Raw genomic sequence first — 15,411 nt, 5'->3', positions numbered from 1 at the left:
CCTTCAAAGCCCTAGTCAGGTAAACTTCTACCTGGTGCAGCTTGGCTCTGGATGTTTTAGATCTACAAGCCAGCTGTGGCCCCTGCCTTTGCAGGAAAAGCCACACAGACAGGAAGGAAAAGAGGGACCCTCATCTGCATGTTGGGACACACTTCTGGGACTCCCCTCCCCAGACTGCTCTCCCCTAGCAGAAGCACTGCTAAAGCATTGCCCCATCCTCTTATCTAGTACAAAATACGTTGGCTCTTTTTGCTTCAGCTTGGAAAGAAGCCAGACCCAGCTTCAACTGAATGCTATGTTCTACGTAATACCTTTATCTTGCTTACAACTCTTCTGAGACGACTTAGGCATGGTGAGACCTACCCTAAATTACCTTCCATAGGGCAGAGGAATGTGACAAAGTAGGAAGATAAAATAAATACAGTAATGAAGACTTCAAGGCTTTGACAAGTTTTCCAGAGTATCTTCACTCTGGTTTTTCAGCTCAGGAAAACCTGCAATTCCATTGCCAGCATGTGACATCCACAAAGGAACCTGAGTGAACAGGTATGTCCTGATGAGACACGGTAACAGTGAGTTTTGTTCACTCTGCAGAGGAAGGCTTGTCTTCATCTACAATCTCTGTATCTATTTTGCTGCCATTTTCATCCAATAAACACAGTTTTTGGAAAAGTACAAATGTATAGACTGCAATTTTAATTTGAGACAAGCTACTCTTCATAAGCTTCCCAAGTATTTCCCAAAATCCTGAACAAATCTTTTAAAATGGATTTCATGTGCAGTTTTCACTGTATATAATCACATGCATTTCCCAAGAACATCTGGGAAACATCCCAGATCCCCACCTCAGACCTAAACCATCCACTATATCCATCTACTATATTCATACATCTATGAATAGAAGAAATATTCAGAGTTTTACTGTGATCTTAACTAAAGAAAATGCAACAGGCTTACCCTAAACCAAGTCATCTGGAACAGTTCAAAAGTATAAATCTTGACAAGGAACTTGCAATGCATCTTAAACATATCCACAAACCAAGTGAGGATGAATTACTCATTGTATTCGCACCTGTAAGAATTTGGACTTTTTTTTTTTTTTTTTAAATACTATATGGAATTTCATCCCCTTCTTCTCAGCACATGCTGATTCTGAGAGGACCGTTAAGAGCTCTCTTCAGACAAATGTCAGTCAAGACCTTCATGAGACGTTTAAAGATTTAACGACTGTGGCAAGCAATTCAGAACATGGAATCAAGTACAGTAATTCATTAAACACTCTACAGAGGATGAATCATGTAGGAAGAAATACATTATACAGTATGTATCCCCTATATCACCCTAGGAAAAACAAAAGCAAGTGAATTCCAGGAGTACTAACAAAAACCAACCCCATACCACACCTTTCAGCAAGGTGCTATAGCTCTTGCTCATTTTGATATGTATGCAATTTCTTCCTTGCTGGGAGCTACAAGGAGTCCCTGAAATCTCCTGAAGTTCAAGATAAAAATCTGAGTTTCCAGGGAAATCGCCACACTTCCTGTGCAGCTTGCCCTCTGACTGAAGGAGTCTTTGGGAGCAGCGAGGGATCACAATCCTCTTTCTTACTACCTTTTCCTGGAAGAGCTCCCAGGCAGTCTGTCTGAGGCATACCCTGGGAACTTACCTCTCTGTCACCGCAGTATTTTTCAGACAACGTTGCCCACGCAACACTGAGTTAGACACCCTGAAGTACGTTCAAACGTCTACACACAAACGTTAGGAGAAAGAAACAATTAAACCAACTCAAGTTGGGGCTGCGGGCACTGCACTAAGCGAAAGCAACATTGCTGCCCTACTGATCTGGTATTTTCCCAACTCCTATGTATGCCATTGATAAACAATGGCTGCTGAAAGGCTGTCCAGTATTAACTTTAAGTAGGAAGTAACTTCAAGAAATAAATGTTAATTCTTTCACTCGTGGTACAAAAGCAGATGCAAGTAAAGACTATTTGATTGAATGCCAGCTCCAGTTTGAGTAGAATATTGTTAAGCAATATTACTAACCCAATACAGCAACAGCTCATTTTTATAACACTCAGCTTTTATACTTGTCACTTGTGCACCACATGATGTACAGTGAGATATCAGAGGGGGATTTCAGATAGTAGTGCTCCTTTCTGTAAACTATCACTGTTTACATTTGAACATCTAACGTAGGGTTATCTTTACGAATCATTTACAATGCAATAATTACTAAGACTAAGAAGGCATGGAAAGTTTACCTCTTTTACATCTAAACACACAATTCTACACAAGCAGAAGTCTTCTCTCTCTAACTAATAACCAATGTAATGGATTCAGTGAATTAAATATTGGGCTACTGTCCCATTTAAATTTCTAATAGTATATTGACTCTTCTACCTTTCTAATATTCTTGTGGAAATACCGTATTTATGTTGCTTTTTATATTTCCAAATCTGCATTCTCAATTAGAGGTATTCACAGACTGACAAATACAGTACTTAAAAGTGATGGTATCCAGGCAGGTACTTAACAGCAAAAAAGCAGAAATATGCTATTTCCATAGGAACAGCTTGTGGCACTTAGCGTAAAGAGGATTTAGTAGCCTGCAGTACTGGAACGCACAGAAGTTCAAGAAAATGCTTCTAATTGCTCCACCAGAACACATACAATTTCAGCAGGATTAAATGAGAGATTTTGCTGGATCTCCATTACAAAACAGGAGATTACAGTATTTTGGAATTTTTATTTCAAAATATGCATGTCCACATGGCAATAAAATATCACTGTCTATTTTAACTAAAAATAGTTAGGGCATTGAATAAACTCACTTGCAAATCGTAAAAATTTCCTATGAATTTAGTAGACTGGAATATAAGTTTTATTCAAGAATGCATATTTATACAGAACTGATCGTATTATTAATTCAAGCGTGTAGATATACTAATACAAAACTCCACAAATTTCAAAGTTTCTGAACCTTTAATTACAACTGCCAATGAGAAAAAATGGTTTTGCTGTAATTATTTACACGGTCCTTGTTTAGTGAATTAACAGCCCTCATCTGCTAAAAATGTTTTCCTAAAACCAAAAGTTTTTAAATAAAAATCAACAGGTCCTACTACACCTATTTAGAAACTAGATGATTACAGTTTACTTAAATCATTCTAACTTAATCATTCTAATTTTGTATGCCACTGAAAGGACTAAAGGTATCAGTGAAGGATATCGTTTTATACTCCACAGAACTGACTTTTTTTTTTCCTTTTTAAACTGATCAAAAAGTTAAGGATAAAACAGATGACTGCTTTTTCTCAGAGCGTTCTTTTGAGACAGAGGCTTACTAGAATTTCAGTAATCTCACAAAAGGAAACACGTAATGAATTTCCAATAAAATTATGTTGGTGTCCCCACATATCACATATCACTTTAATAATTTTGCCAACAATATTGTAATCAATTATTTTTCTGGTATAAGAGTAAAATATGCATAGTAATAACCATAATACAGCATTTACCAGGCTTGCAGGTAGAAATAAAATTATATATTCAGTACAACTTCTTTCTCAAAACTGAGGTCAAACAGCTTTTAAATGCTAAAGCCCTAATGAAGAGATGAGTTTTCTGCACAGAAATTCTAACACAGGCCATGGAATTCAATGAATTGAATGTTAAAACAAACAAACCAAAACACTCAATTAGCCAAATGCAGAATACGTCAAAATAAAAGTCCACTACTACATAATATTTTGCTTATTTTCATGGACTATACAAGAAAAGCGTCAAAAAGGCAAAAATCATACTTCTCAGTTCTAGACATTCTGAAACAAATTCAGAGGTTAGGTAGGGAAGGAGTATTCATCTTTTTTAAATCTAGATTGATTTACAGAAAATGATGCTAACATTCAAATAAAATTTACTGTTCTAATAGTTTATATTTTCTTCTATAAATTATTCAACTAAATAGCAAAAAATGCAGGCCGTTAAAGATGTTTCACAAAATGTAATTGATTATGAGAAAATTCCAGTGTAAACTTCAAAAATAACATATGACCACTTTTCTGCAGCTGAAAATAGAGATATATTAGGTCATTTTATTCATGATATGCCGGATTCTTATCCAATATTTGTTTTGAAACACAATATTTCTATTACACAGAAAAACAGTGACAATAAACCATACCCTAATGTTTTGGAAATATAGCTGAACATTGTTCAGCTATCCGCATGATTGGAAGGTCAAAGTGACATCTTCCTAATATCTTTTGATAAGGACTGCCATATGACAAGTGATTCATTTCATAGTATTTTCATTGCAAATTATTGCAGTTATCAACTCAACTGAACCATATCCCCAAAGCTCTTTTAGAAGGATGGCAATGACTTAATAGACACACTTTTTGTCTACTGTCAACAGTAAGTACATTACAAAAGCAGTTGCACTAGTTATAATTAGTCTTGTCCCAATCCCATTAGGGATTCAAACTACCTTCCTTCCTCCATATGCTAAGCCTAAACTCCTGAAGGATAGGACGTTAATTTACTACAACAACAACAACAACAACTGTATTTCACAAATTTCTTCGTGTCCTTCCAAGTGGAATTTTCCATAGGCTGATAGTCTTAAACGTATTCAGGAATCAAAATTACAGTCTCCATAGATTACTATCAAGTCCTAATCAATACTTATGTCATTTCTTCTGGATATGCAGAAGCATATACCACCTGTCCTGTGAATGCCTGCTCTGAAAATTTACAATTACAAGTTGAAAACTAGTTGCTTCTGTCAAGGTTCCTTTTTCATGAACACTCCCTGTAGTAAGTTACATTGCTAAAAATACCTGGAGTGAGACAAGCCAGTCCCTCCTCCATCTCCATTTGAGACTTTATCCTAATGTTTTCATATGGCAGAAGGAATCAAAGCATCTTTTAAAAGTTTTGATTCAGCACGAGTTAAGAGTTTAAAAGCAAGCTTCCAATATCTTTCACAAAGGTAAAAAAGCAAAGTAGCTTTGGTTTTCTCTTTCACGCATCAGAGACATGTGTTAGTTTTGCTGCCAGCACACATGCAAAACTGAGACTTCATTATGACAAAGGTCAAACACTAAGACAACTGAAACTAATCCAGAAACCACTGAAATACAAAAGTATAGGAAAAAGTACTTCAGATTCTGGTCTTTTGTCTTGTTTGAACTGGAAAAATAATTCAGAAAGTACAGAAAAACACATATGATGCCAAATACTTCCAACAAGTCCTAAGCTATCTTTGAAGGCCAAGGACTTGGCACTTACCCCTTAAAGCTGGCAGCAGAGACCTCTCTTTCTTGTCATCACATTTATTGCATTCACTGAAGTACAGAAGTAAAAAGACGTCCACAAGCACCCACATTAGAGAAGTGGCTAGAACCACCTTGCAGTAAACAAATCTCCTCATTGCTTTATTTCGTTTCTCGCTAAAGTGCTGAGGAAAGACAGCAATCGCTGCGATGTACTGAACTCCCACAGTCAAAATCCAACACGGACGCAAGGATAAGCATCCCTCTGCAATCATAAAAAAAAAAAAAAAAGAGAGTCCAAATTAGCTAACAAGTACACACAGTTTGAACTGAAAAATTATATAAAGTGCAGTTTTGAGACATTTTAATTACTTGTTTCTTTCCATATATGTATGTACTTTCAGTTTTTCAACCCACCTTTAGAGGATGTCTCTGCTAAGTTTTTATGAATATCAACCATTTTGATCTGCCTACTTCATGGATAGTTTACATACCTGTCTTCATTAAGAAACGCACATATTTTCATGCAGGGTAACTTTTTTTAATAAAGATGGCATAAAAAGACAACAAAGCAGTCCTAAAACACTGCATGAAGAACCAATATTCATCACTTTATTGAATATTAGACCAATACATTCATAAAAAGAAAATCTGAATTTTTCTTCAAAGAATTTTTGTAGTGCTATTTTAAATACGTTCTCTGAACACTAAAAGCAAATTGATTTCATCTTACAGAAAAATGTCATGCTGAGTTTTTGAATGCCATCTTGCCACCACCAAACATGCCTGCAAAAAAAAACAACGCTGCAGTCATCCATCTACATATTAAAGTTCTTGCCTGCAACAGTACAGCCGGTCAACAAACCCAAGTGTAAGGGTCTACATATACTCTCATAGCCTCAACTTAGATCCATAAGTTACATGGCTGTATTTAAACCCCTACACTTACCATTACAAAGTGCATTCCATGTCAAGATTGGGTGTCCTATTTCCTATCTTGTTTCCAAAGCACAGTCTTAACAATGAACTGCAGGACAATTTTCCGAGTGCCTAAAAAAACAAAACAAAGAGGAAAAAAATCTTTACAACAGGACTGTGTTTTCTAAAACAGAAATAAGTTTCTTTGAATTAAAGAAAGATCTCAGATGTTTTGTCCATATTTTACCCTCCCTACGTTAATCAAACGTAATTTTCTATGCACCACTTTTCTATTCTAGCTCTGAAAAGATCTTCTTAGCTTCTCAAGCCAGCAGTATAAAGACTGGTAAAACCCAATCTTTCCTGGCTTACTAACTGGTTCCCTTTGCACATATTTGGATTCATGTCGTACTACCTCGTATTGCCATATTACTTTCTAGTTAAATGGATTTCTGACAGTTTCAAAGTGATCTTCACAAGGAGCAAAACATCACAAATATGAATTTGGACACTAGCATATATAATACAATGTAGATATGGAAGAATCATGGACAACTGGTCAAGTTTACCTCCCTGTTTAAAGCAACAGCATACTAGATGAAAAAGACTGTTGAGAGAGATTCCATACAAGGTCATTTTCATTTTAAATAGTTCCAAACGTTTTATAATAAATTTCTATTATATTTTAATTACAACTAAGTTGAACTAACAAAGTGGAAGAGATTAAGTCATTTAAATACAGTTTTCCAAATTAGTCTTGAAGTACTATTTCACTACGCAATAGTCAATAAAGTTTTCCATGTGTCTTCGCATATAAATTCAACCAACAGATTTTCTTGCTATCAAAAAAAGTGATTTACAGACAGTTGATTTAAAATCTGAAAGACTCAAGAATGCAGGAATACTCGTCTCAGGTTAGCACAATTCATTTTCACGCTAAGCAACAGGAATAGTTTAATTATACAAAGAAAATTACAAAGAAGTTACAAAGAAAAAAACAAATTAACATAGATCTTTATTAGAAAAAGAGGAGAAAACAGTTGAAGTGTTAGCTGTCCTCGTACATTCTCTGTCACCATGGTGGCTGTAATGGGCTTTTGTAGCGTTGAGTAGAACGGTTATTTGTTCAGCAACAGCTGAGACACAAAGGCACTTCCTCCCCAAGCACTTGATAACAGAGAATTCTTTTCTTCATCAATTCTTATTTTAATGGAAGTGAATAAACCTCAAAAGTGTAGCAGTCATAGATGGGTGATTGGAAAAATCTTCCATTCCTAGTGCTGTGCATTTTTTAAACATATACTCTGCACAAGAACCACTGCAATCTGTTGCTGTGTTTTAGCTAGCTGTGCAGTTTTCAGTTTCTGAATAAAGTTGATGCAAGACTAATGTAAAGTTAACAGAAAAGGCAAACTACTTTTTTTAAACAATAATTAATATATAGATTAAATATTTCTCCCCTTTCTTTAAAAAAAAAAAAAAGAACACACACAAAAATCTGCTTTCTATTTTTACAGTCCAGCTAATTCAGGATATTATCTTCCTGTGTAGACACAGCATTTTAGTACGGGTGGTAGGCAGCGCAGCCTGCCGCACAGTGCCAGAGACCTCAAGTTCTAAACGTTAATACGATCCTACGTTGCTTTGCCAGAAAAGTGAGGATTACTAGTAGCAGAGAACCAAGCCTTCTGTTCTACACATCTTATAAATACCACTTTTAAGGAAGAGGATTGCAGCTGAGGATTAAATTTTTTATTGAAACAAAAGTTCTGAATTCATAATATAAGAACCATCTATTTTGGGGGTGGAAGGGAGTTTAAGAGACACAGAGAGGGTTACTTGCACTGTTTAATCTCTCAGGTATCTAACTCAGATGATCTGACTTGCTTCCTGAAGGTATCTGCCCCTTGTTTTTCTGGGATGAAGAATTAAAATCAAATAGTTGAAGCAGGTCTATGTATTTTCTGCATGCTCTTCTTATAGAAGTCACCGTTCTCACTGCAGGCATGACTGAACAGCTCACAAAAAGAGTTTCTGATCCACAGGTCCTTTCAGTTAGGAATAAATTAAGCCAGGCTGAAACCAGAATCAGATCTATCTGTAACAGTGTAGGCACTACTGAGTTTAAACTGCTCCCACACACGCCTGGAGAGCTCCTGGGCTCTCTAATCTCACCACTCACAACTCCCAAATTAGCTTATATTTCAATTAAGGAATTAGGTTCATATGAACAAAGGAATAAGCAAAAATCCATGCAGACTGAATTCCAAATGCATACACATAAATCAAGATAGGCTAATGGATCTTTTTAAATAGAGTGCCTGACTTGAATTTCAAAAAAAAAAATATATATATATATATACACACACACTATATATATATTTTAATAAAATTGAAGTTTACAACCGGGAGTTCCCCTTTTTCCTTTATTCCTATCTCCATTTCAAGATGGAAGTTCCTCCCTTCTCTCTCATCCTTCCTTTTACCTGAAGTTCCTATTTGCACAAAAAATTGACAATCATTTTGACTAATCAAGATAGTATTTTTCAGCAAGTATTGGAACAGAAGTGTTTGCCCAGCCCTAGCTTTGCACGTAGGAGCACAAAGTTCTCTCTCTTTCGCTTTATCTGCGATTTGACATTATTTAAAATCAAACAAAAACCCAGAAACAAACCACCACACTACCCATCCACACACCATCAAGTTCCTGAATATCTCACACTGACCTCAGGACACTTTTCAGAAAACTCCACGCTTCTGTCAATATACTTGTGGATTCCAAATGCCTTTTGTTCCCCCAAAATGCTTTATATCACAGTTCTTTAAGAGACAGTTTAACTAAAGTGTCTTTAAAATATATCTGATGCAAGGCTTTAAGCCAAGAATTAGACACGACAGCTCCTAGCTCAAAAGACACAAAAGGGGAACACCACAACCAAACACAGTGTGCCTTTGGCTTTATTCCAAGACTTGTTAACGTATGAATTTAACTGAAGAACCGCGGTCTTAAACTCCCTACCATTCTTCCAAGTACAGACACAACTGATCTGCTTACTCAGCACTTGGGACAGAAGCCACTCAGGTCAGAAACAGCATTTTGAATGTGAACTGTTGTTTTCCTTGTTTGATATGAAATGTACATAAAAAGAACATTGAAAGTTCAAGCACTCAAAAGAAAAAAAAAAAAGACAGAATTGGGGAATGTAAAGTAGTTGCCAGAACACATGTGCATTATTATGACCTTAAGTCGCATTCTTTTTTCCGTAAGATTTCTGCATTCAGCCACCCTCACCACTTTCAGACCCTGCACCAACACACAACAGTTTCCATTCTTCCCATTGGGGCTCCTCAGTCCACCTGCTCCTTCTTTCTCATTTTCTTCCTAATTCCATCTGGCAGTCCTCTTTATTCCCAGTTCTCCCACCTGCATGAGTGCCACAATTTTAAGAATGGCAATGCTTCCCAGTCAAGTGTTTCCTCTTTTCTCCTCCCATTTCCCAATGCCTATTCTCAGCTTTTAATGTTTCCTTATTCAGCTACTCAGCTCCCTCTCCTCCATCCATTCCCTCTCACCAGCCCCTAATTCCAGCCTCTCCCCAAAAGTTGATTCTCCTCTCTTTTTGGCTCCAATTACCTGTTCTCTCCAAGATCCAGGCTCTTCTGCTCAGCTTAGCCTTTTCCCTCTTATTCTGGCTCTCATCCTATCTACGCTTACATAAATTGGGTCCTTCCACAACTTGGCTTAAACAGCCTTAGAAGCAAAACCCCAGCAGAAAAAGAGACAGCGAGGTCTGTGCCGCATCTCAAAACAGCCCGGGGTAACACCAGCACAGGAGATCTCGCTCTTGCCTAGGAAATCCAGTGTGGGCTTCTCATGCGTTAGGTGCAAACAGCCAGCGTAGGGTCTGGTCACCAACAGACACGAGGGCTGGAACCTGCTGAGCAGGACACCAGCACCAGCCACTTCTGCTCTTCCGGCAGCCTAATGCCCTTCTCCAGGCACCAGAAGCAATGACACTTCTCAAAGAACAGTTTCGTTTTGTTTTTTTAAATGAACATACAGGGAAACAAAGTTTTTAGGGGGAAGGGTAAGTGAAACATGCTAGGTTTTTTTGAGCTACCCTTTCTAAGAACAAAGTTAGTTTACAAACAATATCTAGCAGCAACAAAGCCATGGAAATTTCTGCCCCCCAAAAACTGCAGTTTGATAGTGTTATGAACAACTGAAAACAGCGGTTTGTAACAGAAAAGAGTACATCAATTTACAAATCATCAGAGTTGCCAGCCTTTCCTAAAACCACCACAACAAAATGCTGTGGCAAAGACAAAAAGAAAAAGTGTTATGTAGGTTGTATGTAACCTGAATTGCCTTTCTCATGTACTTAAAAACCACACACCACCCACCCACAAGGCAAATTAGATGTGGTAAAATGACACAACTATTCAACTCATGACTCCCCACATGGCCCCATGCCCTATTTCATGCCAGCCAAACCATGAAGAGAATGAAAAATATTTAATTTCCTTATGGGCTCAAAGCTATGGCATTCATCGCTACACTATCCAGTTGCCTCAAAAGCTTGTAATTTAGTTTCATAATATCTCTGTGAAATACAATTAATCCCTTTTTAGGAACAATGGAAGCAGAGACTGAGGCCAAGACTTTGAGAGAATCCACCCATTCTGCTCTCCCAGCAGCATTTCTAGAGTCACCCGCTTCACATTTTGACACGTAGAGCAAGTTAGTGCATTGGTTAAACAAAAGCAACAGTTCTTGTGCCAGCATTTTCCTATCCATGGCAAGAAGGGCCCACTCCTTAGGTCCCACTTCCCTGGCTCCTGGAGGCCTCCTTCCTCTCCAGCACATCTAACAGGAATCACATTCACCCCACAGCATCAGCTACGCTCCCTTCCTGGGCATGGTCTTCAACAAGGGCACCTGAGGTATGTAGCTTTCACCTTTATTTTTCTCAGAGAAAGAGTGGTCTGCTAAATGATGAGCAGAATTTCCACGTCCTGTGACTTATCAGAGTGAACGTATTAAAACCTCAGATAGGCTGCACAATACAATTTTGTCTGAGGTGTTAACTATAAGCTACTAGAGAAATTAATAGCCAAAGTAACACCTTTTTGAAGCACCGAACATGGTTCTTTTTAAACAAGCCTGTTGATTATCTTATCTAGGCTCCTTTAAGGAGCACTGACCTATTTCACAGCCAAATGGTTTCCTCCAACTACCTTGTGTCTTCACACTTCAGTAATGCGACTTCCAGCAATTTCAGGCTCAGCTGTGGACTTACAAGACTACCTGCAGCAACACAGAGGAGTAAGGGAAAGTTCAACACAGCAGCACTTCAAGCACCACATGCAAAATCTATATTCAGAAGCAACCTAATGCCATTTTATCTCCACATATATTCAAACAGCCAGTTTCTGTAAATCTGCATCAACATATCCTTCAATGGTCCCTTAATCTGCATTGCCACTACTAAGACCGGACATGAATTAAGCGCCTAATCCTACAGCAAGACAGAAATAAACCGCTGTTTACAAAAGCTCCATCAAAGAATATTAGAAGAACTCCCCAGTTTATCACTTAGCACTTTTAGTGATCTAATAGGAGAAGCACAGTTAGAGTCCTGGAACAGGAATTACATCCTTCAAAGTAATATCAAAACTATTCTAACGTCAGTCGAATCTTCCGAACCTGTGAGATTGCAACTTGCGCAATGTAACTTATGCTAGCTGTCAATACTCGCAGGAAAACTGAAACTCACTAGTGACTACTAAAAGGACATTTAGATGCTCAGGTAACAAAGGATATATGAACTACAAATTATTAATATAACAAAATACCATTTCAGAACAAAACAACCAACTCACTGTGGAATGAAATCAAAGAATTATGTTCAGCACTGTTTTAAAGTCAACATTGATCTTAATATTAGCATTAAAAGCCTGAAGGAGCTAGGGCCTGGTAAAAATACAGCCTAGATTACCATGTATTACAAAAACATGGACCTGTATTTAGTGAGATTAACGAGGAGGACAGGAGGAAGGAGAGAAGGGACTCCTCGGCCAGATGCCTCCGCAGCTGTACCTCCGCACCGGCAGCAGCTGCCTAGCAGCCCCGCGGGCGCCCCTCCATGCCGCACCAGCCCCGTTCCCCGGGCACGGCAGCCGGGCGCCGGGAAGCTCCCAAACTGCTTTGCTAGGGCCATCAGGGGAAGCCTGGGTAACTCATTACATTATTCTGGCTTTACAAAACACAGGCAGCATTTGGGCTTGCTTTTAGGGAGGGGAGAGGGTTTCTTTTCTGTTGCTGCTAGGTTTTTCTCAGCTCCTTTAGAATCATCACGAGCAAACTCCTGCAGGTATCTCACAGCGCCACTGTACCAGGGGTTTGGGGAAGGGATATACCACACTCTCAGCAATACCAAGTGGAACAACAAAACACTCAGAAATCCCACTGATGCCCTGAAGCCTGTCACACAAAGAAAGGAAAAGGAGGCTCAGTTATGTTACTTGGTTGGTACATTTAAAAGTTTTGCTATGCACTAGGAAAGTTTTAGCTAAAACACGCTGCGTTTCAAACCACATCAGAGTCTTACTGCAATTAAGCAGCACACGTTATAGTTGCAAGTCTTTTGCAGCTGAAAAGCAGAATCAAAACGCACATTTTGATAACCTGTTATTTGTATGGATGTTTTGTAGTATGCATATGATTAAATAGCACTGTATAAAACTACACATTTCAGCAGAGACTTTCTCCCTCGCCAATACCTCAGCATAGCATCTAACTACAAGCTGAATTCCTCCTACTCCTTTCCTTTACATCCCTCTAAATTAACACTGTAGAGAGGGAAAAAAAAAAACATGCTACTTGGAGGGGGAAAAAAAGCAGAAGACTGTTTTGCTTGACCTTTGTTGGTACCTATCAATTACTGTATACAACCTTCAGATCATAGGTGCATTAGAAAGATGGGTAAGTGGATAGAGAAAGGATGTAATGAGTTACATTACTGTTATGACTCCAGCGGTAATTTCCTGCCTTTTCATTATTTAACTGAGGCATGCTGCATTCTCTAATGAATCTGTTCTTCGTTACCTAGGCCATTCGTTTAGCACATACGGCTTACCACCTCATTCAGCACTGAAATTTATCCTGTTTGACATCTCTATACAAGCAACTATCTCAATTCACAGGCTTTCAAATATTCCTCTCATACACATTTGCAAGAATTTAGGCTAAAGGCTAAGACATAGAAACCTTAGAATGGCCACAGATATTGGTATAGCATTGACCACAAGAGTACTGTATATGGGATACACTGGATCATTTTATGACTGTTTAATTTGAACACATTATATTACTGTCTGTGACAAATCCTTATTATAATGCAAGATTTGACGCTCAAGCAATGTAGATATTAATGAAAATTGAGCTTCTGATAGTCGTGGAATACTTAAGTCATTTTAAAAAGAAGCACTAAAAGGGTCTATAAAGCCCTCCAATGAACCAGTATTTCAACCTTCCAAAACTCATCTATAATAAACATCTGTTCTGTCAGATCCAAATCTGACTTCTGCAAAAGGTGGCAGATCGACTGAAGAGTAATCAAAAATAACTCTGCTGCAGGAAATTCCAAAGCAGAAGAAACAGCTATCACAAAAGTCTTTTCACACCTAAGGAAGACAGAGCAAAGTCCAATTTATCTTCCCTGTCTAGAATTGCTTTGAGAAATCAAAGAATGAATGGGTCTGTTTCTTGTAGCTTTCCCGGGATTCACTGAGGATGCCAAAGTTAGAACAGACAACAACAACATTTAAACAACCGTCACAGAACAAGTTGGTATTACTATTTTTGTTAATTTCTATAGCAGAATCTGAGTTATATCTAGACATTACTACACCAAATGACAATTAGGCAATATGAAGCGACATATGTAAAAACAAAACTGCATCCACACATACCAGAACCATGATACCATGTAATATGGTCTAATAAGTTAGTCTGCTTAAGTTTTAGTGTAAAATGTGCTACATCATGTTACAACTTAATCAGATTTGTTACCAATGCCATTATCACTTAAAAAAAAAAAAGCAAGCTTGCTTTAAAAATTAGTATGCTTTGCAAATCTATCTTCCTAAAAGATGCCTTAAAATTAAGATATATGCATATAAAACATATCTTGCCTACAAAAAGCTAAGATGTAAGTTGCACCTAGGCAAACCTTAACATATATTTATATTCTCTGAAAAGCATGAATCATCGTTTAATACGACAGGCAGTTTACTGATTTATGTACAGTTATCTCAACACCTTATAGTGGTGGAACTACCAATCTCTTGGAAATTAATATAGGAAGCTCTTTCACATTTAGGGAGAAAATAAAAATAACTATCTCTAGTTAGTGGTATTCAGTGTTTTGTGTCTTAAGAATTATTCCCCCTCCCCTTTCCTTAAATAGACTGCTTGACATTTAAAAATAGATCTATTCTTCATGTTCAAATGCATTTCCATGATTCAGAAATTAAAGTGGAAAAGACTAATTAATTAAATTTAACCAAACCGCTTCATAATAAAAGTCTACTTTCTATTCTGCATTGCTTTGCTCAGACTACAGTAAAGTGATACAACTAGCACCAGTTTCTCCTAGAATCAATACTGCAAAGCAATATCTCTCTTGGATCCCCAATATCCGGACAGAAAAAGCTTTCTGTGTTCAGAGCCATCTCACTATAAGCCACTTAGCTTGCAAATGGTGTCAGATTTGTAAAGAATTTATCTGGGTTTATTCCTTTCTTTAAAGTTCATGTCTTCAGATAATAACCTTGCACTAAAACAGGCCATTTCTACAGAAGTGTTAGCACAAAGCACTAAAAGCTAAAATAATGATCCTAAAAGATATGGGCATAAACTCAGTAACCAAACATCAGAAGACAATCCCAGCTGTTATAATGCATGGGAAGCTCAGAGAAGAAACGCAAAGACCTCCTCTCACTCCTTTTCCCATGCTCGCCCTCCAAAGCTCAGCCCATCTAATAACAGATATAAACAATTCAGAAGACATTGGTCACAAACCTCCAAGGCTTTTCCCTGCCTCGAGAGCTGGCCACCACGCCTCCCCTAAGCTGCCCTCCGCTCCCTCCCCACCGCGCACTGGCTACCTAGCACCTGACACACAAGCATCCCCCGGCAAGCTGCTGTGTG

At 37.9% G+C, this 15,411-nt stretch overlaps 1 protein-coding gene across 9 annotated transcripts in view; it reads right to left on the bottom strand.

The window, feature by feature from the left end:
- The window catches only part of GALNT13 (polypeptide N-acetylgalactosaminyltransferase 13), a 176,503-nt gene that overhangs the window by 157,148 nt on the left and 3,944 nt on the right, over positions 1–15,411 (bottom strand). For all 9 annotated transcript variants that reach the window (XR_011142019.1, XR_011142022.1, XR_011142020.1 and 6 more), the window contains exons 2-3: positions 6,229–6,329; positions 5,296–5,544 (exon numbers count right to left, since the gene is read on the bottom strand). Coding sequence is in view for 1 of the 9 variants with exons in the window: in XM_068949416.1 (XP_068805517.1) it covers positions 5,296–5,437 (142 nt within the window). In the remaining 8 variants the exon portion in view is untranslated. The remainder of the gene's footprint in view (positions 1–5,295; positions 5,545–6,228; positions 6,330–15,411) is intronic.

This window comes from Struthio camelus, chromosome 6 (genome assembly GCF_040807025.1).
Source record: "Struthio camelus isolate bStrCam1 chromosome 6, bStrCam1.hap1, whole genome shotgun sequence".
NCBI classification, from domain to species: domain Eukaryota; kingdom Metazoa; phylum Chordata; class Aves; order Struthioniformes; family Struthionidae; genus Struthio; species Struthio camelus.
Note: the sequence above shows the minus strand (reverse complement) of the source record. Positions and strands in the feature narration are given on the sequence as shown.